The sequence below is a fragment of the Siphateles boraxobius genome, unplaced genomic scaffold (genome assembly GCF_051911475.1).
Source record: "Siphateles boraxobius isolate OS27281-9 unplaced genomic scaffold, OSU_SipBor_1 56, whole genome shotgun sequence".
NCBI lineage: Eukaryota > Metazoa > Chordata > Actinopteri > Cypriniformes > Leuciscidae > Siphateles > Siphateles boraxobius.
Window position 1 is genome coordinate 3,154,423 of NW_027509182.1, and position 25,578 is coordinate 3,180,000.

General features: G+C 36.1%; 2 protein-coding genes across 3 annotated transcripts in view; both read left to right on the forward strand.

Annotated features, from left to right (window-relative positions):
• Positions 1-1,526: 1,526 nt before the first annotated feature.
• On the forward strand, positions 1,527-7,811 carry lhx1b (LIM homeobox 1b). The gene is made up of 5 exons (XM_077206258.1): positions 1,527-2,179; positions 3,737-3,960; positions 4,225-4,496; positions 5,264-5,429; positions 6,160-7,811. Exons 1-5 carry the CDS (start codon positions 2,010-2,012, stop codon positions 6,525-6,527), a joined length of 1,200 nt encoding a protein of 399 aa, XP_077062373.1. The 5' UTR covers positions 1,527-2,009; the 3' UTR covers positions 6,528-7,811.
• Positions 7,812-8,444: 633 nt separating this feature from the next.
• The window catches only part of aatf (apoptosis antagonizing transcription factor), a 20,465-nt gene continuing 3,331 nt past the window's right edge, over positions 8,445-25,578 (forward strand). The window contains exons 1-11 of one of the 2 annotated variants that reach the window (XM_077206473.1): positions 8,445-8,605; positions 9,316-9,492; positions 9,609-9,995; positions 10,129-10,266; positions 12,164-12,278; positions 12,561-12,783; positions 15,212-15,376; positions 15,632-15,715; positions 15,847-15,914; positions 15,992-16,072; positions 21,786-21,857. In XM_077206473.1, coding sequence (XP_077062588.1) covers positions 8,488-8,605; positions 9,316-9,492; positions 9,609-9,995; positions 10,129-10,266; positions 12,164-12,278; positions 12,561-12,783; positions 15,212-15,376; positions 15,632-15,715; positions 15,847-15,914; positions 15,992-16,072; positions 21,786-21,857 — 1,628 coding nt within the window. In that variant the 5' untranslated portion in view covers positions 8,445-8,487. Of the gene's footprint in view, positions 8,606-9,315; positions 9,493-9,608; positions 9,996-10,128; positions 10,267-12,163; positions 12,279-12,557; positions 12,784-15,211; positions 15,377-15,631; positions 15,716-15,846; positions 15,915-15,991; positions 16,073-21,785; positions 21,858-25,578 lie in introns of both variants that reach the window. The other variant, XM_077206472.1, reaches the window with a different exon arrangement.

The window sequence follows — 25,578 nt, forward strand, 5'->3', positions numbered from 1 at the left end:
AAAATGAGGGATCCAGGAGCTTCAATGATATTAATAATTAAATTTACAACAATATTTAACCCTATAAATCTTCTTTTTAAAAATATAATTATTGTATTGCACTATAAGCACTGCTCTTTATGGAACATGTAAAAAATAGACTTTTTAGCACCATCTATTTACATTTATTAAGTTATAGCCTTTTCTAAATAGCATATCATCCATTAACAAAGGATAAGTTAAGATGAGTTCTTTACATCACCAGGACATTGCTGGTTTTTTAAGAACAATAGAAAGGCAAAAAAACAAAACAATTGGAACCTTTTTTATGAATGGCATAGTGTTTTGACAGTTCCCAAGGTTATTTATTTCACATAGACCTATTGCATGATTAATTTTCTGAGTTTTGCTGTACGATTAGATATCGCGTAAAGCACGCACGAATGACTTGTCTTGATAAAACAATAAAGTCGTAGGAACTCGTTCCCTCATTGCATTGATGATCAAATCCCACGGCTAATGATATCTATAACATCCAGGCATGAGGCTTGTTCGCTGTCTGTTGTGGCCATATCTCTCTCTGCAGCTCCTCCAGTGGTTCCCAGCGCTCTGATAATATCTCCAGCAGCCAGAGACTTTATATTATAATCATTAGTGATCCTTGCCCTCTCACCCGTACTGAAGAACAAGCGCAGAGGAACATTAATCTGAGCTGGAAACTGCCGTGTCCTTCTTTTCCCACATGGCTGTCGAGGTCGTGTTTTTTCTAATTGTGCATAATTTTTTAATCACTATGAATTCACATAGCCTAAAATATTTCAATATAGGCCTACATTTCGTTACTGACAAACGTTGGCTGACAAAACGAAATTTTTGAGTAGTAGGCTATATAAAAATGTTTAATATAATAGGCCTAATAGCCTATATAAATAATATTTTATTAATATAATAATTTGGCCTAACAATCTCGCATGCAGTCTGTTTATTAAGCAATAAGTGATCTATAGTTTTAAAAAAATCTTTTTTTCATGTTGCATTAAATATCAAATCATCTTGCTTCATATTGCTCCAGGTAAGGATTGCTTAGTTGATAACAAGCTTCCATATTCTGCAGATCCTTCTATGCTGAGATTTAGAGGGTCATGAAATGCCATAAATCCAATCTGTCGTTATTTACAAAAAAAAAAAAAACGTCAGTAGCCTTCAGAATTAAAGTGAAGGTGATTGACTTCCATGTCTTGCATGTCGGGAGTTATTCATTTCTAACAACAATAAATTAATTTATTATCAATTAAGAAAAATAGACAATTATCATTGCATTAAAAAAATACACAATACTTCCACTATATTTTTTAAAAATGTAATTAGTCGACATGCAAGTTTGTTTGCTAATATGCTACTCACTGTGTTGTTTCCAGATGGACTGTATAGGCAGCAGAAATTGCAGGGGAAAGTGTTTTCCACCTAAATTACTCTAATCTGATTGGTTCTGTTCCAGCGTGACGTCACATCGCAGTGAATAAGGTCTCTCGGCAGCATCCAAACGCATGCCAGCGACTGAAGCAGAGCGAGATGCAAGTGGAAATCAAACAAAACGACCAGGAATATATGTGATATACTTTGAAATAATTGATTTTATCTTTTAAAAAACGAATTAAATACCTTTATGCGTTTATTGTTCCTGTTCAGGCACTGGGACATTGGAGATTCCGCGCGCTCTATTGATTTAAATGTAGAATAAGTATCCATTCCACGTTAGATTGAACTAACACTTCAACTAAAGTTTGTTTTTATTCATCTTAATGCTAAACCATCATCGTATGTTTAATCGTCTAAAGAGGATCTGACACTTGTCCGTTTCTGTGCTGTGATCGTCAGGCAAAATTTTGGGATGCTATACATTCAATGCCTGTCTTTTTGGTGACTTTTTGTTTACTTGGATCAAGGACCACGTAGTGTTCTCTAACTTTTGGCAACAGATTTTAACCCTCTCACCAAGGATAGCAACGTAGTGACTGGAGTCACAAAATATGGTCCACTGTGCTGGATGCGAGAGGCCTATTCTGGACAGGTTTCTTCTCAACGTCTTGGATAGAGCCTGGCATGCAAAATGCGTGCAATGTTGTGACTGTAAATGCAATTTAACTGATAGATGCTTTTCAAGAGAAGGACGACTCTACTGCAAAAACGACTTTTTCAGGTGAGCATTTGAATCGTACGAAGCATCAGTGGACATTTAAGCTCCTTCATGACCTTTCTTATTAAAACAGTCTTAAACTAGATTTATATAGGCCTATATATATATATATATATATATATATATATATATATATATATATATATATATATATATATATATATATATATATATATATATATATATAATCCATTCCCACCATATAGCCTATACAATTCAGCATGGCTAAATAATAAATTCACAATGAAATTATAAAGAGAAATTTCGATACGACTGGTATCGAATCACATTTTAACCCCCCGAATACTAGACAACTTGTTACGTGACAGACTAAAACAGTTCTCTTTGTTTACATGGTATGAGTGTCAGGCAAGGGGATGAGATTTCCACCAGCACCTGACGGATGCGTTCCCTGCCTCGCCTCAATCGTTCGCAGCGCACGCGTTTGTTTGCAAAAGCTCGAGCAAAGATGCGATAAGTGGATTTGAATAATGAATGAGCTCGAGAGGAAAGCCACAGAAATCCAGACAGAACGCATTTGATAACCATTTCAGGGAACTGCATTTACATTCAAGCGCAGAGACAAAGGAATGTATATTGTGGCTTGTGAAGTTTATTCTGTTAATACATTCCGTCAAATCAAGGCTGAACATATGAGCAACTCTTTCCTGAAAATTTAAATTGAGTAATTCAGCATACACTAATAGTTCATGCATCTTTGTGGGTGGAAAATGTATTTAGCCTATTGATCACTATAAAATGCAATTTAAGAGAACAAGAATATAAATCACAACAGTTAAAACAAGTTAATTGGTAAACCTACCTTCCAATATAGTGTAAATAATTATTACAAAGAACATTGTGTAATAAAATATTGTAAAAATGCTTTAGATGTAAAAAAAATGGAACAATTAATTTGTTGCATTTAACATGACAATAAACAATTGTTAAAATTATGTTTTATAAATAAAGTGTCGCCTTATAATTTGGTTAAAAGGTAATTCCCAAAATTCAATGCACAAACCATAAATTTTTTTGTCAGCTTTATGCATTGGATTATTTTACGTTGTATTTTTTTGTTTATTGCAATATTTAAGTGTCGCGCGCTTTTCTCTTGTTATTATAACATTATGCAAAATGTTATTTTGCTCTGTCTTTATTATTTACTATAATTGCTGGAAAGGCCAATTTTAACATGTAGGCTATAGCCATCATAAGGATTTTGGTTGTAGCCAATAACCTACTGTTTAATTATCAGTGGGCTACATTTTACTGTAACATAATAGATTGTAATAGCTCAAATATGTTGGTAGCCTACATTAATATTATATCATCTAATGACGTCCAAAAGCGCAGTCACCAACATGCCTGTAATGCTAACACATTTTAATGGTGATTCTGTCAAACAACTGTAAATGAAAGTGAAGACATGTCATGTAATAAACTTACTATGAAATCAGGAATTAAATTAGAATTTTTAAAGAAAAAAATCAGTATGGGTGAACCTGCTTTCATGAAACATGACTTTATTATATTTTAATGCCTGTGCTCTTCTCGCAGGCGATACGGCACTAAATGTGGAGGATGCGCGCAGGGAATCTCGCCCAGTGATCTAGTTCGGAAAGCGCGAAGCAAAGTCTTTCACCTAAACTGTTTCACCTGCATCATGTGCAATAAACAGCTTTCCACTGGCGAAGAACTTTACATCCTAGATGAATATAAATTTGTCTGCAAGGAGGATTACGTGAATAACAGCGTCGGAAAAGACGCAAGCCTTCTGTCAGGTGAGTAATTTTGGAGATTAATATAAATTTGTCTGCACGATTAATTAGGCTACACGAACAGTGTAATAATAAACTCAAGGCTATTACGCTCTCTCTCTCTCTCTCTCTCTCTCTCTCTCTCTCTCTCTCTCTGCTGATTAAAATAGGCTATATAATTTTGTGTTGTCTTCGAATTTGTGGCACATTTTGAAAGAAAATATAAATTGAGAATGATATGTTTATTTAGACAGCGACATGACTAAATGTTTTCTGTGCTCTTTACAGTTACCACGTGCAGTGACCCGAGCTTATCTCCAGAATCTCAAGACCCACAGGATGATAAAGACTCTGAGACTGGACACATGTCAGACAAGGAGACCTGCAACAATGAAAACGACGAGCAGAATCTGGGTGGCAAACGTCGAGGGCCGCGAACTACTATCAAAGCCAAGCAGCTGGAGACACTGAAAGCTGCCTTCGCCGCAACCCCCAAACCGACCAGACACATAAGAGAGCAGCTGGCGCAGGAAACAGGCCTCAATATGCGAGTCATTCAGGCAAGTATGCCCAAAACTCGAATAGCCTACAACAATCACTCTGCAGCGAGAGTTTATCTGATGAATGCGCACAGGTCTTGGCTATTTTACGCACGACCGTGGCTCATAGTGAGAACTGTTCGTTTAATATGTCAGTAGCCTATAAAGGTGGCGTATGAACAACTTGGTTAAAAACAAGTAGGCCTAACAACTAGAAAGGTCTCTAAAAATAGCCTAATGTTGGCCTAAATGTCTGAAAGTGGGAGAATATTTCCGTGTAGTTAAAATAACTGCAGTGACATAATTTGGCCTATACTCCAGATTGGGTAATAGGCGTGATGGTAGGCTATGCAAATTTTCCCCTGCAATTGTCTGACGTGATGTCTAAATGACAAAAAGTCAATTGTCATTAAGTAGCTATATAATAGTGCTGAATTGTCTTTTCTGCAGGAACGACCCGTCGTGACGAATAAGGTTGGAATATTAAACTTGGAGAGCGTGTCATTATATTTGCCAGTCTTTTTGTTTTGTGGCAGAAATAGGCTAATGACAAGTGATTTTGGTATGAAATCAAACTCTCCAAATTTACCCAATCTTTTAAATATATGACTTCATGGAGCGATGTTTACGTGCTTCATCTAAGTAGGCTATCTATTGCTGTTAAATGTTTTTTTCCCCTTTCTTATTCGTTAGGTTTTCCACGTGCTGTCAAACAACATCGTTACTCTCAATAATGTTTCTAGGGTTTATTAAAAGGGAAACTAATGTGTGTGTTTTCTGTCGCGCAGGTGTGGTTTCAGAATCGGCGCTCTAAAGAGAGGCGCATGAAGCAGCTGAGCGCGCTGGGCGGCAGAAGACACTTGTTCTTCCGCAGTCCGAGGAGAATGAGGGCGCTGGGCGATCGGATGGAACCAGGAGAGCTCATGGCCAACGGACATTTCTCTTTTTATGGCGGTTAGTTAATATTCATGAATATTAACAAGTAAAAAATTGCATATAGGCTACTAAGATATTTTTCGGAATGCAGCAAGTTACAGTTATTATAGGCCTATATATATATATATATATATATATATATATATATATATATATATAAATTAATTAAAAATAATTAATTACACAATCAATAATGTTTCCATGTGGTAAAAACAAACATGCAAAACAATTGCCTAGACTTACATTTCGCACAAATAACATTTAAAAAATGTTAGGTTTTAAGCCTGGTATTTTATTATTATATGTTATAATATTAAAACAATATAAATATCATTTTTTATATATATATATATATATATATATATATATATATATATATATATATATATATATATATATATATATATATTATATGTTTGTACAAAGCTAAAACTTAAAACAACTTATTACACAATCATTAATGTTTCCATGCTTACAAAAATAAAAACAAACATGCAAAAAATATTATTACATATTATTTTATTAAAACTAAAATACTGAGCAGTCATAATGTATTGATATACAGAATTCAGTTTTCACCCATACTGCCCTACAAAGTCATAACACAGTAATTGCATCAATATTACATCTGATTGACCTGATTTCAGTCGACAAATGTGCAGTTACTGCTTTTCGCTGTTAATGTTAAATGAGAAGGCTTTGAATGATCGCATGTAATGATCATGTGATGATCTTCTCTTTCTTACAGACTATCAAGGCGAGTACTATGGCCCGGGCTCAAACTACGACTACTTCCCTCAGGGTCCACCGTCCTCCCAAGCCCAGACTCCTGGTGATCTAGGATTCATGACCTCCTCTGGCCCAGCTGGAACCCCTCTCGGGAGCATGGAGCATCATCACGGAGCACACCACCCCTCCAATGAGACACAATGCTTCAGTGAGATGATATCGCATCACCCAGGGGACTCCCCCAGCCCAGAGCCCAGCGCACCCACATCCATCCACAGCATCTCTGACATGTGTGACTCCACTCCACCCTTCACATCCCTGAACTCTCTCAGTGCCAATGGATACAACAATCTGTCCTCAGAGATGAACGAGGGAACAGTGTGGTAGCAAACAACAGACTAATTCGGGACACTAACATGTGAAAACGTCTGTTCATGTGTGATTTCATAGCAGCACAATTTATATTTAGTTATTTAATGACATTATTTATTTGTTCATTTGTTTACTTATTTATTTGATGTATTTATCTATTTAAGCAGCATTTGTGTATTTTGAAAGTGGAATGTCAAATATGGGTCTGCAGACCTTATAGCTGTGCTATAGACAACGACAGTTTAAGAAAAGCTGAAACAGAATGTTTATATTTACAACACCTGGTGTGTCTGTTCACATGTGTGTATCATAACCCGACGACTAAGACCTCTTTGCCTTTTGAGGCTTTGCCATAATGACACTTGAAATCATCTCACACCAAAATCTTTCTCGGCTCTTCATGCGGTGGAGTTATGAGTTCCACCAAGTCTCAGAGCGTTTTGCCTTTAAAAGGGAAACTTAAAATTGTTGGGACAAACCCTTTATTTGAAATGAAATATGACTTGAATTATAAGACAAAGTCTACCTTCTAAAAATTATTTCATATATGGTCAGTGGACAGAGTCAATTGTTTACGTATATTTTCTTCAGGGGTTTAAATATCAACCCTCTTGATACTGACATGAACATTTTCTTCAAGCAAGGAACCAAACTTTTGTATTGATTCAATTTATATCTGACTTGTGATTCACTGTATTAGTTTGTATGATATTGTGTTTGCACAAAGAATACACTAAACAAAACCATAAATACATGTTGACAAATGAAGCACAAATACATGGAAATGGGCTTTAAAAAAAAAAACTAGCACTGAGATCGACTCTAATGCATAGGTTTATTTGATAATCTGTTGTTATTTTAAAACTGTTAAAACCAAGTCTGGAGAACAAACTGGGAGGACACAGAGGCATTCATAGTGGGACAAATGGCAAAAGGATGTTTTTTATGGATTTTATTTGAGGATTTGATAATGTCAGTGTTATAGGAGGTCATCCTTGCTGCTACATGTAATAAATGTAAAACATATGAACATGTTCATAAAATCTTAAGTTTTCAATATATGTTTTACCATGTCATAATATTTCTATATTATGACATCCAGAAATATGACTTGCAAAATTTAGATTTTATGAACTTTCACTGACAGTGGCTTATTCAAGAATAACAGTCATGTCTATAGGCTGCACTATTTCTCATGAGCATGAATCGCATTAACGTTAATTATCTAATCAAATGACGTTTTAGACGTAGCCTACGTGTCAATTTGGCAGTAAAATAAAATGAAATAAGCGTTGCAAATGAGTACAGACAATGGTCTACATAAAATGCCTTTTCTTTTAATATGTAGGCTACTTATTTCGAATATACTAGCATGCAGCTATTGATTCGATTTGTCAAATGCTCTTATTATCGTGCAGAATGCAAAATAGCCTATGTATCTCACTTTTTTGTATAGAGCAAAAGCTCAGTTTGTTTGCCTTAACATGCTTGTTTTAGCTATGTTAAAAACATTACAGTCCCCAAATCAGATAAACAATTTTGAACACAAAATAAGATATTTAGAAGAATTTTGGTAACCAAACAGTTGACTGACTTTCATAGTATTTTTTTCTCTCTCCATACTATGGCCCATCTGTCTGGTTACAGACATTCTTCAAAATAGTTTCTTTTGTGTTCAACAGGAGAAAGAAATGCATACGTGATTGTAGCAACTTGAGGGTGAGTAAATGAACTAACGTTATCCTTTAAAAAGTGATATCCTCGATCTGTAGGGTAAAGTATTTCTCTTCTCCACACACAGCTTTAATTATGGCAGGTTTACCTAGAACATAACAATGTGCAGTATTAATGATTTAAATACTCTGTTAAACTCACTCTGTCTGAGAAAAGACAACTGACTGTGTACTTTGCGTATCAAACAAACACCAACCTATTTTGTGTGCACGTCACGAGACGACTCCTCGGGCGCGCTCCGATGATGTCATTAGAGGGGCAACGTGGGACAGACATGGCAGCTTCCATATCACAGCAGCTCGAGGATTTGTTAAATCCTTTACCAAACTTCGTGGATCCCGAGGACGACCAAGATGAAGGTATTATACATAAACATCATAACCGTTAATTTAACGTGTCATAAGGCATTTTAGTGCTATTATAATGGCCAATCTGTCACCTCTATTGCAAGCACGATGTGTCTGCATGCCTCAATGTTACTGAGAACTGACTTTACTTCTCACTTATTAAGAATAACGACTCATAACATTTAATGTAAGTTAGTAATAAATACGACATTCGTAATTATTACTATAACCATACATTAAATAATACTAAATAACGGCTATTTTTGTTAAAATGTTAACTTATCTTAAATTTGCCCTAACACAATGTACCATGTTGTGTTTTTTTTGCCGTGTTAGTGCCGTGTTATTCTTTAAGTATCATGTAAATACAGTATTTGTTTGGTAATGTGGTAACCATTCAGTTCCATGATATTATTATCTGATACCATCATTGTACCATGATACATACTACCACATTAGTTATAAGAACATATATTAAGAAGAAACTTATTACAGCTGGACCTATTGATAATTACACTACAACAAATGTGAAAGGTATGGTTTTTATGCTATAGGCATAGTCATTATTATGGTTTAGTGTTATAGTCAATATCTTTACCTTATATGCCGGTTTTATTTATAACAAATGTATCACTGACTTTTAATATGATTAATATGATATGTAAACTCCCATGAGTACTTAACTAAAATAAATAATAATATTTCATTTATTTGAACTGCAGAGACGAAAGCCAAAGTCATAGAGAAGTTTGATGAAGGTGGGAATGAAGATGACGATGCCAAACTTTTATCTGGCAATCTGCGGAGGCGCTCCGTTGCCATTCTGGCTGACGGTGATCGTCGTTATTGTGGCAAGGCAACATCCAGAAAAGATCTACAGAAAGAGTTGGATGGATCAGGTGAGGTGAAAAAGTGTTTACACTTTTTGGTTATATCAACTAATGAATAACTTGTATATAGCTATCTGTGCATAATAAGCTGGGATTGAGGAACTAACTTATATGCGCATTTTTAGCTGATGATGAAGAAGAAGATGATGATGATGATGATGAAGAAAATGGAATGCTGGACAAGTACATGGAGTGCATCAGAGATGATGATGATGATGATAATGAGGAGGATGAAGAAGATCACGCCGATGTCGAGGAGGATCTCAATGGAGACGATAGTTCACTGATGTCCAGCTTGGTCTCTAAAATGAGGGGCACAGACTTTATGAAACTCACAGAGGGAATGGATGATCTGGGAGACAGTGAGGAAGATGAGGACTCAACAGCCAGTGAAGGAGAGAGTGAGGTAGGCTCTGAGGAAGGTGAAGAAGAGGAATCATCCTTGAGGACCTTCTCTAAAGAGAAAGTTGATGAAGAGGTCGAGAAAGGGAAAGCAGTGAAAAATCAACTCGGTATGGATACTTAAGCACATTCACAATGTGCTCTAAAAATAAATAACAATACATTTATAATATAAACTATGAGAAAAACAGAAAATACCAGAAAAATACTACTCAACTTTATGCTGTTATCAAATCTCTCCAGCTCTTTGGGACCTGATGCTTGAAAGGCGAATCAACATGCAGAAGGCTCTTGTGACAGCCAATCAGCTTCCACAGCCACAGACATTCCCAGAGTTCAAGAGCAGGGGAGGGGCTGAATATGCTGAAGCTTTAAAAAATAGTAAGCAAATTGCCTATATTTTACCCATTTAACAGTGATATAAAAATATCCTTAATCCCAACTCAACTTAGGTAGTTGGAAATGTGCATATGTCTTAAATTTCACAGAACATAGGTCAACTTCTAGCCACATTCTTATTTTCTTAAAATGAAAGATTTGTCAATTTTGTTTTTACTGTAACTTTAATACTATAAAGGTGTTCCTTTCCATTGTTCTTAAAGTACATTTTAAATGTAATGTTTAATTTATTGGTCAACAACACAAAGTAGGGGAGTTTTAAGTCAGTAAGATAAAAAAAAAAAGAAATGAATACTATTACTCTGCAAGGTCAGATTAAATTGATCAAAAGTGACAGTAAAGACATTTTTGTTGTTAAAAAAATGTAATTCAAACTTTCTATTCATCGTAGAATCTTGAAAAATTGTTTCATTGTATCATGGTTTCCACAAACATTAAGCATCACACCTGTTTTCAAGGCTTATAAGAAATGTTTCTTGAGCATCAAATCATATTAGATTGATTTCTGTAGGATTCATGGAGTAATGATGCTGAAAATTCAACTCTGCCATCACAGAAGCGGATTGCATTTTAATATATATATATATATATATATATATATATATATATAGAAATAGAAGATTGTTATAATACTAAAAGTTGTAATAATATTTCACACATATTTCAAATGTCAAATAAACACAGCCTTGGTGAGCATAAGAGACTACTTTAAAAAAAAAAATCGTATCGACCCTAAATCTTTAAAAGGTAGTTTATATGCTTGCATTCTTCTAAATAATGGTTAACCGACATGAACAAAATGCATGAAATTCGTTGTAATTCTCCCCTCCTGTGTCTATTTCCGAGTCCACAGTCAGTAAGAAATTATATGATCAGGCAGTTAAATTTCTGCCTTTATCATAATTTAAACCTGACATCTTCTGTGCAGTTAACCAATATCCCCTAAGGAAGCACAGCCCCATCATCACTTTTGGTTTTAATATCAGGATTCTTCTAGCTCTGAGCAATTAATACATTTGTGCACCTTTTTCTCAGGCAGATCTGGGTGCTTAGAGAGACTACCTGCTCCTCATTTGCATATTTATTGCATTGGTCCTTTTGCCAGCGAATGATTGATGTGGGACCGTCCTCCTGAATTTTGAACAGCACGTTGCTTTGGGGTGAAAGGAGAGGGTGCTGTGCGTGCATACTTTTGATTAGCTGTAAAGATGACACAATCTGTGCAACCCCCCCCCCCCCACACACACACACCAGTCCTTTTATTTATTTGCTCTTTATTATGTAAAGTAAATTGTAACATAGGCTTCAGGGTATGTTTCAGGGGATGTAGTGTTTCGCATGTAGGTTCTGCAGGAATACTAGGATTTTACTAGTACTAGGATATTTTATATAATAGCAAGTCACTTATATTTATAGCCAACCGGACAAAGGTTTTTTTTTTGCTTTGTTATGGTTTTGGGCTTTACAGGTAAACTTTTGTGCTAGAAATTGCACTTTTTCTTCCAATGTACCTCTATGGAATGTATGTTGATCGTTAGTCTGAAGATTTTAAATCTGATTGCTTTGAAAAGTGATTTAATACCTCTCCTCAACCACAAATGGCTAACTTCTAGTTGTCTTTGAGATAATTTTAAAATTGAAAAATGACACACTTAACCTTTAAGCCTGTTTTTTTATGCCATGGAGTCAGTATCTTGTTTGATGGTTTGTTTGCTATGGGCTGTAGAATTTCTTTCTTTCTGTTTTTTGATGTTTTTAACTAGTGTAGTGCATAAATCAGAGGAGGCGAGTTGTAACGACCTTGCGTTTATAGAAGTGTGCTGAATTAATATTGTGGTCGACATATGCTGTATGATAAGCTCATATCTGTGTGCGGTAGGTCATAAAGCCCTGAAGGCTCTACAAAGGTCTCTGCTGGAACTCCAAGATCTGCTGCTCTACCAAAAACCTGAAACCAGAGCTATTTGTCAAGGCAAGACCTGGGGAGCCAGCAGGTACCAAATTCTGCTTTTAAAATAGATTTTTATTAAGAAAATGTTGACAGAATGTTACATTTTGGCTGAATTATTCCACGTCCACATTTTATTAATAAACCAAAAAACCATGGTATTTTTCAAATTACTTTTTTGTAATATCAATTATTGTTGTTGAACTAACTAATCACAGGTTACTATTTTTGGGACGCTTCTTACATTTTCATTGTTCTTCTGTTGTCTAAACTGTATACCATATGTATTTAATTTCCTTATGTGAATTTTTCTTTTCACATATAGCAGTACTAAAGATGATGAAGAAATTAACAGTGAGGAAGATATGGAAAATGATGGCCAAGAGGAAGAACAGGAAGCAGTTCGGAAGGGACCCCCCAAACGAAAACTGGAAATGGCAGAGTATCCCAACTTTATGGCCAAACGCTTTGCTGCTTTTCTGCCTTACCGTGATGCCACCCTGCAGAAATGGTATGACAAGACGCGGCTCACAACGGGCAAGAGCAATAAGGTAAAAAAATAAAAAAAATTAGCAGGAGTGTCTATAACCTAAAAGGTTATAACCTTTTTTTTAATTATTTTAATGTTACTTAAGGTTCACTCATAAAGTTAGTTTTTTTTTTACACCAAAAAACAAATATGCCAGTGTTACTCATTGTGTGGCTCGCCAAGCTTTAATTTGTGTCTCGCATGGCGGTAAATAGTACATTCATATGATCATGCAGTCAATACAGATATTTTATAAAAACAAGTAGGGCTATAAGTATATAGTATAAGAGAACAAGTATGCTCTATTACAAATAATTTCGATTGGATTGAAAGGGGTGGTTTATTCATTTTCTAATCCGATCGAGAGAACATGTAAACCATTGATCGGATTGAAACCCGAAACTGAAAGGACGGCGTATGACGCGTGGAACGAGCTGTTCTTCCTGTTGAGTAAAATTTTCACGGCGTCAGCAGCACGGCACAACGATTCATATGCTCATTGTCTCCAAATTATGTCTACTGTTTAAAACAAATAAAGAACCTAACCTATGTAGGAGAATGGTTATAAGCAAAAACAACGAGAAACTTTGTATATATGCGCATATCAAAACATTTATTGTGATTTGAAGCTTGTGACATAAAAACACGCACATCAACCCGATCACTTTTTTTATCGTGAACATGTAAACAATTCAGATTTATCAATCGGTATGAAATCAATCCGATTGAAACAAGTTGTGCATGCCAGTGGCTCAATGCGGAGTTGCTTTCTAGCTCTTAACGAGGAATCTGCTTTTGGATGGTTAGATACATGATGGGCTAATGTAGAAAAAAAAACAACTTGCGGTCATTTAATATATTCTGTGATGAATATATTCTTGAAATCCTGTTTTTTTTTGTCATTAATGGAAATCATCTCGTCTAAGTTACAAATTTGACTGGTAAATTATAAAGAATGATTTTCCCCCTACTTTTGTATTTATTGTATTGCATTGCATTGCATATTGTATGTTTGGGGATGAGAGATTGATAAGCAGACATGGTATTTATGACTGGATGTAATTTTTGATACTTTGCGGGAAAATTGGCTCTCCTATTGAGTTCGTTCTATCAGTGTGGCTCTCATGAAAAAAATAGTGAAGACCACTGATATATGCGGAAAAACGATTATGTTCAACCTTCATTCTGACCATCTGTCTGAAATGATAGTCCTTTTAAAGCTTGTCAGAAAACGGCCACTGTTATGATTGGCTTACGTCATTGCATAGGAAACAATATCAACGCACACTCCCAATCGCACATGATTAAGTGTTTTGAAAACATCCATATATATATATTGAACATCAAACATCCATATATATTTAAAAAAAAACACCCACTTGTTTCCAAAGCTGAACTGAACTGCGTTTCGTTTCCCAAAAGCATTGTGAGCCCAAGTTGATTGTGGGAGACCATTGCCACCAATGTTCTCTACGATATACTTAACTGAACGGAACATGCATCTGTTTACTGTATCGAGTGGAGACAGCGTTAGTGATTTATAATGGGTTCTATTTGCTTTTGATGTGACGCTCACATCCAGTGTTGGCAAATATCAGTAATTAAGCGACTAAATGCCAGTGGGCGGGGCCTATGGTGCGATGATGTCTTGCTCTGGAGGCAGGCATATAAAATTGATGTCACAGATCCAGCAATATCAAAACAAGATGTTTTTGAAGCTTGTTTAAATAAATGTTTGGTTTATAATAAAGAGGATGTTTTAATCTATGAAATTTGCAGGATATTTTAATGGTACAAAGACCCCTTATATGTCAAGATATGAAGGTAAATTTGATTTCTCATGTCATCACCCCTTTAACACCCCACTTGTTTTGTGTTCTAAAAACAATCGTTACGATTATGACTGTACACATAGGATGGCATGGCAAGACTTCATCAGTGAAGAAGAATAGTGGGTGAAAACCGAAAGTGAATGATAGGGACCATTGAACACTAAGAAGGATTGTATCACAAAACTTATTTTTTTCTTAAATTATTATGAGGTCATAACTGCATTTATAATAATATAGAAGAAATGTGTTGTTTAATATAGGCCCGGTATTACAGACAGGGCTTAGATTAAGCCAGGATTAGGCTTTAGTTCAATTAGGACATTTAAGTAGCTTTTTTTTTAATGTGCCTTAGAAAAAAAAACATCACTGGTGGGCATATTGAGACAAAACAATAGCACTGACATATTTTAAGAAATGTCATTGCAAGTTGCTTTCAGTTAAAACTGCTCAAGAATGCATTTTAGTTCAGGACTAGGTTTAAGCATTGTCTGTGAAACCCGGGCTTAGGTTTAGATTGCATATAACGTCACACTGCTCACGTCGTCACTTCTTGATTTGTCAACTGCTTGTGTATCTTCACTTGTAATTTACAATGTCTTCGTCTTTTCCATCACACAGGGTTTTGGGGCATTTGACAGGAACATCTTGACACAGGTGGAGCAGGTTTTAATGGACAAAGAGAGGCTGGTGAGACGTACACAGACGCGCAGGTCTGAATACAGAGTTCTGGGGAAGCCGGAGCCCATCACGCCTGAAATGGAAAGCAGTGTCACAGAGGGAGAGGTAAGACATGGCTCTGATTTTAGAGGGATGATTCTCTTTCAATTGAATATACTGCTCTGTAGATTTGCTATAGCGTTGTTAAGAGCAAAACGTCTTTAAGTTCGTCAAGCCAGCCAGTTCAGTAGGTGACAATGTGTTTTTATATTTTTGTTAGTGTAATTGTATTCGGAGTAACACAATAATGAAAACTACTTTTTAAAAGTAATAAAGTAATCTCATGCTAGAAGACTGACTAAGCTCACTCTGTTGTTTTAGGCAGCTGAATTGGCACTGAAAGCAAATGTGCACCTCAAAGATATGGACGAGGAGATTTTTGATGACGATGACTTTTATCACCTGGTAAGAAAACAGACCGGATGAATTGTTATTATGCAGTTTATTTGTCAACAACAATGACTACATTGATGAGTAGCTATAACAAGATTGTAGACATACTGAGGTGATGTCAGGAAGCTCTCTCTTTTTCACAGCTACTTCGGGAGCTTATTGAGCGCAAAACAAGTGCGACAGACCCCAATGATCAAGTGGCCATGGGAAAGTGAGTGTATGTGTGCATGTAAATGTTTCATGCGTCACGTGTATTTGACCATAGTAACTCAACCTCTGATCTCACAGGCAGTGGCTTGCCATCCAGAAACTGCGAAGTAAAATCAAGAAGAAGGTGGACACCAAAGCCAGCAAAGGCAGGAAGATCAGGTGAGCTGTAACACTGCTGAAAGACTCGAGATATGCTCAGAACTCAGTATATACGGGTGAATCTCACAAAACCTGTCAAAGAAATGTCCTATCTGTCTGTCTGCCATCAATTAATTGTAATTTAACAAATTATAAACAAATCAATTTTAATTCAATTTTGCTCTAAGAAAATGAAAATGATTGAATTTTTTACTTTTGGTGTTAATAATGGCCTGTAAACTAAAGCTATCAAAAAATGTCTTTAACTAAAATAAAATATTTAAAAAGATAAATTATTTCAGCTAGTTGCCATGTTGAAATACAAAAAATGTAAATTGTTCAGGCAGGATGATTCTCATTTATATAACATGGGCATTTTCTTTAATTTTGGGGGTAAAAATGGTCTAGAGATACATGCATAAAATTCACTCATATAATACACCAAAACAATTGAATTGTTTTGTCACTAGCACAATTATCACAACTCTTTGATTCTGTGTTATTTTAGTTTTATGTAAAACAAAACCAAATTTCAAAATGAAAAGAAGAGAAAATGAAAAACTAATCTTTAAAAATAAAAAATTATTAAAAATATTAAAGGGATAGTTCGCCCAAAAATGTAAATTAGCCCATGATTTTCTCACCATGAAGCCATCCTAGATGTATATGACATTCTTATAGAGTTATATAAAAAAAATTCCTGGCTCTTCCAAGCTTGATTATGAGAGTGAATGGCTGTTTGACTTTGGAAGTCCATTAAAGCACATCTATTCATTATTAGAGTGCTCGAGATGGAGCAGCGGGGGTTGGCGTAAACCGATGTGTACGGCTACCGGAAGCTAGTTATTTTAGTTGATAAAGGTTTAAATATGGATATTTTTCTTACACAAACGCATCGCTTCACTTCAGAAGACCTTTTTTAACCCCCGCAGATCCGTGTCGAGGACTTAAAGGGGTCATATAATGCCATTTTTGTACAAGTTAATATGAAGCTTTAGGGTCTAAATGAAAACTTTGTAATATACTTTTATTAAAAATTATCATTAGGATTGTAAGAAAACACAAATTTTACATGGTCAAAAACAGCTTTGTTTTCAGCACACCGTTTCAGTGCATATGCCTTTAAATGATTATGAGCTTTTCTCACTCCGCCCCTCTGTTCTTTGGGGCGTTTTGACACCACACATGTGGAGTGTTGCCTTGACAACTGTTGAGGGTACATTTTGCAAAAAGAATGGCAGCGGGAGTCTCTGAGGAAACATCTTTTCTACCCTACCAATTTGAACCGGAGTCGGACACGGAACAAGATGACGGCCCCGATCTATTTTTGTAACTTGGGTACTGGCAGAGTAACTTAGAGTAGTGAGATACAGACGCTATGTGTTTACTGAAGTATAGGATAGTTCGTTGACAAATTGATGTTGAAAAACTTTTTTTTGGTAAATGTTGGCTTGTCAGTGATGCGTAACGTTATCTCAGTGTTAGGTACAACTGTCAGTGCTGAAACATTAACCATAACGCGTTGTTCATTATAAACGTGGGATTATGAATTATATTGAGAACGTCGTAACGTTACAGAGAAAACATGCCGTAATAAACCCTGAGTGTAAACATTAGCCACATTCATGGTGAAGCGTGCAAGTGATTTGCAAAGATTTATATTTAAAGGTTAATAAAACGTTACACTCACTTCTTCTGAAGGTGCAGCAGGAACACGAATAGTTGGTACCGATTCTTTTTTCAGCACCAGCTTCTAAGCAAAACCAGATTTACACTGACGCACGTTTATAAAATAGTCTGGTGAGAAATGATTAGCGCAAACATAAAAGCATTTACGTTGATCGTTGGGAATATTCCCTTCAAAAATAAAACTCAGCCACTGCGTCTTCAGCAGTTCGAATTTAGGAACGCCAAAATGACTGCTGTGTTCCTTGTTACACCCAAGAACAGAACACCACAATCGCTTAGACGCCATTCTGCTCCAGTGTATCAACAATGGCGGACTACGATGACAGCTCGCTCAGGGCGGGTCTGTGTTGAAACGCTGCTGTCAATTATCAATCGTGGGAGGGGCGTCCGTTTTATTGACGTCACAAAAACACACGGCTCAATTTGAGGCAGGGGAAAACATATAAGGAGATTAAAACAAAAACACTGTATGGATTTTTATCATTATATGAGGGTTGTGTACAGGCACTGCCAACACACATTTCAGTACCATCAACTTGTAAAAGTGCATGTACCATTATATGACCCCTTTAAATAATGAATTGATGCGCTTTAATGGACTTCCAAAGTCAAACAGCAATTCACTCTCATTATAAAGCTTGAAAGAGCCAGGACATTTTTTAATATAACTCATTTTTTATATAAATTTTATTCGTCTAAAATAATAATGTCATATACACCTAGGATGGATTCTGGGTGAGTAAATCATGGGCTAATTTTCATTTCTTGGTGAGCTATCCCTTTAAGAACTATAATAGTATCTTAATGATACTAACATTACACTGCTTTTATTTTATCAGCTTACAAAGCAATTTTTTTGGTATCAAGTCATATGCTGTTATTTGGTTGCTTAATTCAGTAACCCCCAGACAGATGATATTACAGGAATGAGGTGGGTTGTTTCTGTTGACTAAGCATCAGATATCACCTCTTATCACACATCTCACTTAACAGTCCCTCCAGGATTTCGCGATGTTGCGATCGCAACAATTAACACAACTTCAACAAATCCCCGTGAATTCAGTGTGACTTGCAATTTTGACCAATCACCGCAACTTTTCTGCAACTTTGACCAATCATTGCGGTCTCCTGCAAAGCGTCGTCCACTTTCCTCACGCAGTGGCTCACTCTCCTCACACAACGGGCGACTCACTCTCCTCAGACAAAGGAGCGACGCACTCTTTTTTACAAAATAGGTAAAAGTAAAACGCATTTCAAAATTAAATGCAACATGTATGTTTTGCAGCTAGGCGGGCATTATAACGTGTGTTACAAAGTGAACACATTTGTCTCTGAAGTAAAGGCTGGACTACAATAGAGCAGATGGTGAACAGTGTTTTCTCTGGGACATATGGTAAGTCCCTTTGGGGTGGACTTTGGGGTTTTTCACTTTGTAAAAACCTATAACATGCAAAAAAAAAGCTATAGAACAATAAAAGAAAAATCCCGCTCCTCCGTGAGAGATACGAGACCGGTGCGTCTCACAGGTGTGCCACAGTAAACATAATGAATGGCGACTGTTGAACGCAAAAGCCGAATCCCGGACATTTTTGGCGATCTCGAAATCCCGGGCAGATAGGGTGACCACCATCAAACAAACCAAATGTGGGACGATTATACGTTTGTGTGGGACAATGTGGGACATGTTACCAACATTAAAACATAACCAACTGTTATATAATGTTTATCTAACTTAATAAAAACATTTGTATTCTGAATTTCAGCTGATAAAAATTATTTGTTCTTTAGTCCCTTCTAGAAAACACCTTCACATCACAATGTAACATGACATGTCTTTAAACATGACATTTAAATTCAACATCACTGAGCCCAAAGGCAGCAGGCATCATGCAGAGAACAATTTTTGAAACAATTCTTACCAAGTCCAACTAAATTCCAACAAAATAAATAATGAACAAATAAAATATAAACCAACATTAATTTAGATCATTGACAGTCTTATACTGTATATTAAGAATATATTAAACCAAAAACTTTGATATTTTTTAGGATGTGAATTAAAACAACCACAGCAGCAACAAGTTAATAAATTCTGTTAAATTTTAAAATTTAATTTACCGAATTATCCAAAGCGGGACAGGTGGTCACCCTTCGGGCAAACTTGTCACGGAGACTCACTAGTAGATAGCCTTGTTGTTTAACTGCGTTGCTTGGGAATGGCAAATTCAAAAATACTCGCCACCGTTTTTTGAAATAGGGGTTATTCACTGTCTCCTACATTTAGATAGGTGGGCAAAAGCATTTTTGTCTCAGTGCATGCATTGTCTTAGTCTGGCAGCGCCGCCGCTAGCTTAGCTTAGCATAATGAATGGAATCCTTTGTTGCCGGATAGCATGTCATGAGTAAAAGTGATCCAAAAAAAAGTAAACAATTACTTCTTGTGGCCTGCGTATTCACAACGAGTACAAATATTGATACAGATTAAGACTAGGCGATTTCCTAGGCAGATATTGACTTGGGACTATATTTGGGTGAAGCACAGGCGAAGCACTACTACTTCTGCGCAGAGATATCACGCAACACCTGAAATCCCCCAACTTCCATCAACATACCAGCGTGAATATTAGCTGGCTATTTTTCCTACAGTAGACATAGTAAATGGCGATGAACATGGCCGATTTTGTGAGAAATGAAGAGGGTGACATCTCAGACAGTCAAGATCCAGAACCATACCTCTACGAACCAGAGTTTTCAGAAGAGGAGCTGCCAACTTTGAAAATAGAACGACAGGAGGAGGAGGTTGCGATCACTCAACAGCCCGTGGACGTGAGGATGAGAGCCAACACGAACTGGTGGTGTGAGTGTGGGGTAATATGCCAACCTATGCCGACTGAAATAGTGTCTATGCTGTGGCGAGTGGGACAAGGTTCTGCCATCGATGACCAGGCTCAACGTGTCAGATCAAGATGAGCTTGCCCTCAGTTGTGTCACAGCTACCTAACTTGCATGATATCTCTGCGCAGAAGTAGCAGTGCTTCACCTGTGCTCCCCCCCCCATATAGTCCCAAGTCAATATATGCCTAGGAAATCGCCTAGCCTTAATCTGCATTGCTAACTGTACTCGTTGTGAATACGCAGGCCACAAGAAGTAATTAGTTGGGTTTTTTTGGATCACTTTTACTCACGACATGCTATCCGGCAACAAAGGGTTCCATTCATTATGGTATGCTAAGCTAGCGTCGGTGCTGCTGAACTAAGACAATGCATGCACTGAGACAAAAATGCGTTTGCCCACCTATCTAAATCTAGGGGAGACGGTGAATAACCCATATTTCAAAAAATGGTTGCGTGTTCCTTTAAAGTAGCAGTGTGTAATTTTTAGCGGCATCTAGTGGTTAGATTTGCGAATTGCAAACAGCAAGTCACTCGCGGCCTATCCCTCGGTTTTCAAACTCGAATGAGAAGCTACGGTGGCTGACGTAAGACAAAAGATGTCGTCGTCTGAGTCTGAGTCAGCAGCATAGAGTAGTAAGTCAAGCAATGAGGTTTCTTTAGCGCTGTTTGTTCGCTTTCGGCTACGGTAGACACATGACGTCACAATATGTCGACCTTCATAGAAGGGGATTCCCGCGCCTATGTAGATATAAATGTCTCATTCTAAGGTAATAAAAACAAAACGGCTCATTGAGTAAGGTCTTTATACACCACTGAAAACATAGTTATGGATCTTATATTGCATTTCTGTCAACAGATCATAAGAAATATCACACATTGCACCTTTAAGTAAAAACTTATCTACCTTTGCCGTTTTAACCTATAAAAACAAATGCCAAAGAAAATTGCAACTTTCATCGCAACTTTTTAGAAAAGTGGCTGCAACCTCAGGCATTTTAGGCCGCAACAATCACAAAAAAGGCCCGCGAAATCCTGGAGGGACTGATGTAATTGTGTGTTTGTAATGTAAATGAGTTCAAAATCACTCAGAATGAAACCTCACAATTCAAGTTTGTGTTTATACTTGTCATTCTTTCAAACTTCTTGTCAGGTTTCACATTCACAGTAAGCTGATGAATTTCATGGGTCCTATGGACAACAGCAGCATGAGTGATGAAGCCCGGTGAGTGACGTCTTATGTTCTTCTCATGTCTGATTTTCTCTTTCTGCTGAAAAAATCATATTCATATGATGTATAAAGTTGTTTAACAGTGTAGTTAACACAAGATTAAAAATGCTGTCATCATTTATACTGTGGAACAAAAGATGTTTAGCAGAGAATCCCAGCTGCTGTTTTCCATACACGGAAAGTGTACTTTCCCTGAAAGTACAGGGAAAAAAGGACAAAACAGCACCAGAAAAGCAGTTCACATGCATTGTGCGCTACATTCCCAGACGTCTGAAGCCATACGATAGCTTTATGTGAGGAACAGACCAACTGTCTTTATAGCAGCTAGAACAATCTGCAAAATGTTTTATTTTTCTGTTCTATAAAAAAAAAAAAAAAAAGGTGTTAGAATAACATGAGGGTGAACAAATGATGACTGAACTTTCACTTTTGACGGTGAACTGTCCTTTTAACTATCAAAGCATGATTTGAGTGGGCTTTTTGTATGCCAGTCTGTGTTTGTACCCTTACTGTATTACTGTGCTGTAAGGACACCAGCAGTGTGTGTGCGCGCATGCGTTTAATTAATGGTTCAGTTGTGTGTTTCTCTGTCCTGTCAGCCAACAGTAATCCTCCTCAAACAGAGAACAGGCTAATCAAACACACTTTGGAGATATGCAAATACACAAACACTCAAGCGTCAAAGATTTCACTTTTAATCCCCCTTCTCATATTTTTGTTTTCTCATGGTTTGACAAAGACTGTTGTACATATCAGGTGTTTTGTAGATACTTTTTTTCACTTTCTTATGAGTGATCAAAACATAATGTTTTCATGTTAAACATCATGCATACACTTCTGTTCAAAGTTTGGGGTCAGTAAGATTTTTTTTTAAAGAAATGAAAACTTTTAATCAGCAAGGACACAATAAATTGATCAAAAGTGACAGTAAATACATTAATAATGCTAAAAAAAGAGAGTTTGCACTAAATTATCAATGTTGAAAACAGTTGTGTGGACTACCCAAGCAAACATATACCTTAAACTACCCTGTTTTTGGGTTGTTACATTGTAATACCATGGTATTCATCAAAGTACCTTGGAATACCATGTAGTACATCAATGACACACATTCAGTACCATAGTATATATTTGTAGTAAGTACTGTAATATTCCTGTCGCTGTAACATGGTATCACATTCATTTTGTGCAGATGTAGAAACACTTTTTAATTTTGATGCTTATCAGATACGGTTAAATACAAAAATCAGTCTTTATCTGTTTATGGAAGCTTGTTTCCTCCATGGAATATAATTGAAATTTTTTATCTTGCAATTCAGACATTATAAAGTCAGAATTGTGAGAAAAAAAAATCTGAATTGTGCGATGTCGCACTTACCTTTTTTCTTTTTTATTCAGTGGTGGAAACAATCTTCCATAGTTTACTCCCCAGTACTTTTCTGTCTCCTAAATTTTAGTCTGTTTCTCAAACAAAATTATCAAATGACTTTGGAATATTCTCGACAACAGCCAATATTCACTTTCTTTATACTAATAAGAGCTTGAATATTCTGCTAAATAACTGTTTGAGTTCCTTGGAACAGAATCACACAGATTTGGAGTGACATGAAGGAGAGTAAATGAGAATTTTCATTTTTGGGTGAAATTCCTTAAAAAAATATTGAAATTGTATACACCTAAAACAGGAAATCATAGTCCTACAAAATCAAGCCTTGAACACACTGATCTTCTCTCTGTAGTCTTCTATTGTTTTCTTTTCCTCAAACACTCACAGTAATTATTCCTGAGGAGGTTTTAAGGGTTCCAGCGTATGCTGTGCCGTTTGGAGAGGTGTAGAGGAGAGAGATGGAGGATGTGGAGGCAGGATTAGAGAGGAGAGGATGAATTGATGAAGAGGTGGAGGTGAAGGATAGACGTGGCCTGGTGATCACGGTCACAGTGCTGTTCTACTTGAGCACGTAGAGGATGAAAACATGAAGCACTCAAGGAGGTGACAGAAATGAAATGAATTATGCTGAACTGTAATGTGTACACACACACACACACACACACACACACACACACACACACACACACACACACACACACACACACACACACACACACACACACACACACACACACACACACACACACACACACACACACACACACACACACACACACACACACACACCTACACCTAAACACCTCTACACCTACCTTTGGGAAGACCAGGAGACAACACAGAACCAGTTGTCAAACTCTATTTGCATTGTAATGTGTGTGTGTATGCTTCTCAGGAGATCATTTAAAGGTATTGTCTTCACTAAAAGTGGCAGACGTTAGCGACGACTTCAAGCCAAGTTGTCCATATGGGAAACGTGGAGGTTGCAAATCACCTCTGTATTTTGATTTGATAATTTGATGAATTATCTGTAATCTCAAAACTACATTTTAGCCACAGTAATTTATATAAGAAAGCTTTATCAAGTAACATTTTCCTTCCTACATATGCATATGAAACGGAAATTAATTTAAAAGCCAGAAACATCAAGAGCTGTATGTATATTTCTTAATTTTTTCTTAAAACAAGAAAAGAACAAGGTGCCTGTTTTTTCAGACACCTTGCTATCCTCACTTACATGAATTAACTATAGTGTCCTGCACCCACTAGTGAAAAAAAGATCACAAACTATTTCTGGTGTCTGAATAATTTTTGGTTTGTGTGTATATATATATATATATATATATATATATATATATATATATATATATATATATATATATATATATATATATATATTTTTTTTTTTACTATAGTTATATAATATTATGGTATTTATAATATTACTATTTTACTATTTTGAATTGGCTTTTATTTTTATTTTTTCAGTCTAGATTTTAATTTTAAAGTTTTAGAAATTTTGTTATGTTCCATTTTTATATTTGGCTTTATTTTATTTCAGTTAGATGCCAGGGCAATATTAATATATATTTTTAATATTTGATATATATATATTTTCATCCATCCACAAACATAAACGTTTTATAATTATATATTATGGAATGGTCTCTGATCTCTTGTCAGGTGTTCTCCAAACTCAACAGTCATTATAGGAGAAAACTCAAGAGCTGTTATCTTGGAAAAAGGTGGTTGCAAAAAGTATTTAATAAAAGGGGCAAATAATTCTGACCAGCACTATATATATATATATAAACAGTACTGTTCAAAGGTTTGGGGTCTAGGGAGAAAAAAATACTTATTTAGCAAGGATGTGTTAAATAGATTAAAATTGACAGTAAAGACTTTTATAATGTTACAAACAAAAATTCCATTTTAAGTATCAATCCTAATTATCAAAGAATGTACTGTATCACAAAATAGTTTTCACCCAAAAAAAGAAAAAGCAGCACAACTCTTTTCAAAATTGATAATGGAATTGCTTCTTGAGCATCAAATTAGCACATTAGAATGATTTCAGCCTGGAGTAATGGTTGCTGAAAATTCAGCTTAGCTGTCACTGGAGTACGTTAGATTTAATAGAAAATAGTTCATTGTAATGTTATCAAATAAATGCATCCTTGGTGAGCATAAGAGACCAAAACGTGAAGGAAGCAAACAAAAAAATTCTAACCTTTACCCTTAAAGTTGGGGTTAGACTACAGGAGGTTTAGGCCGATTTATCCTCGATTTAACCCTTCCCGACAATCTGAGAAAAAATCTTGTCCAGGA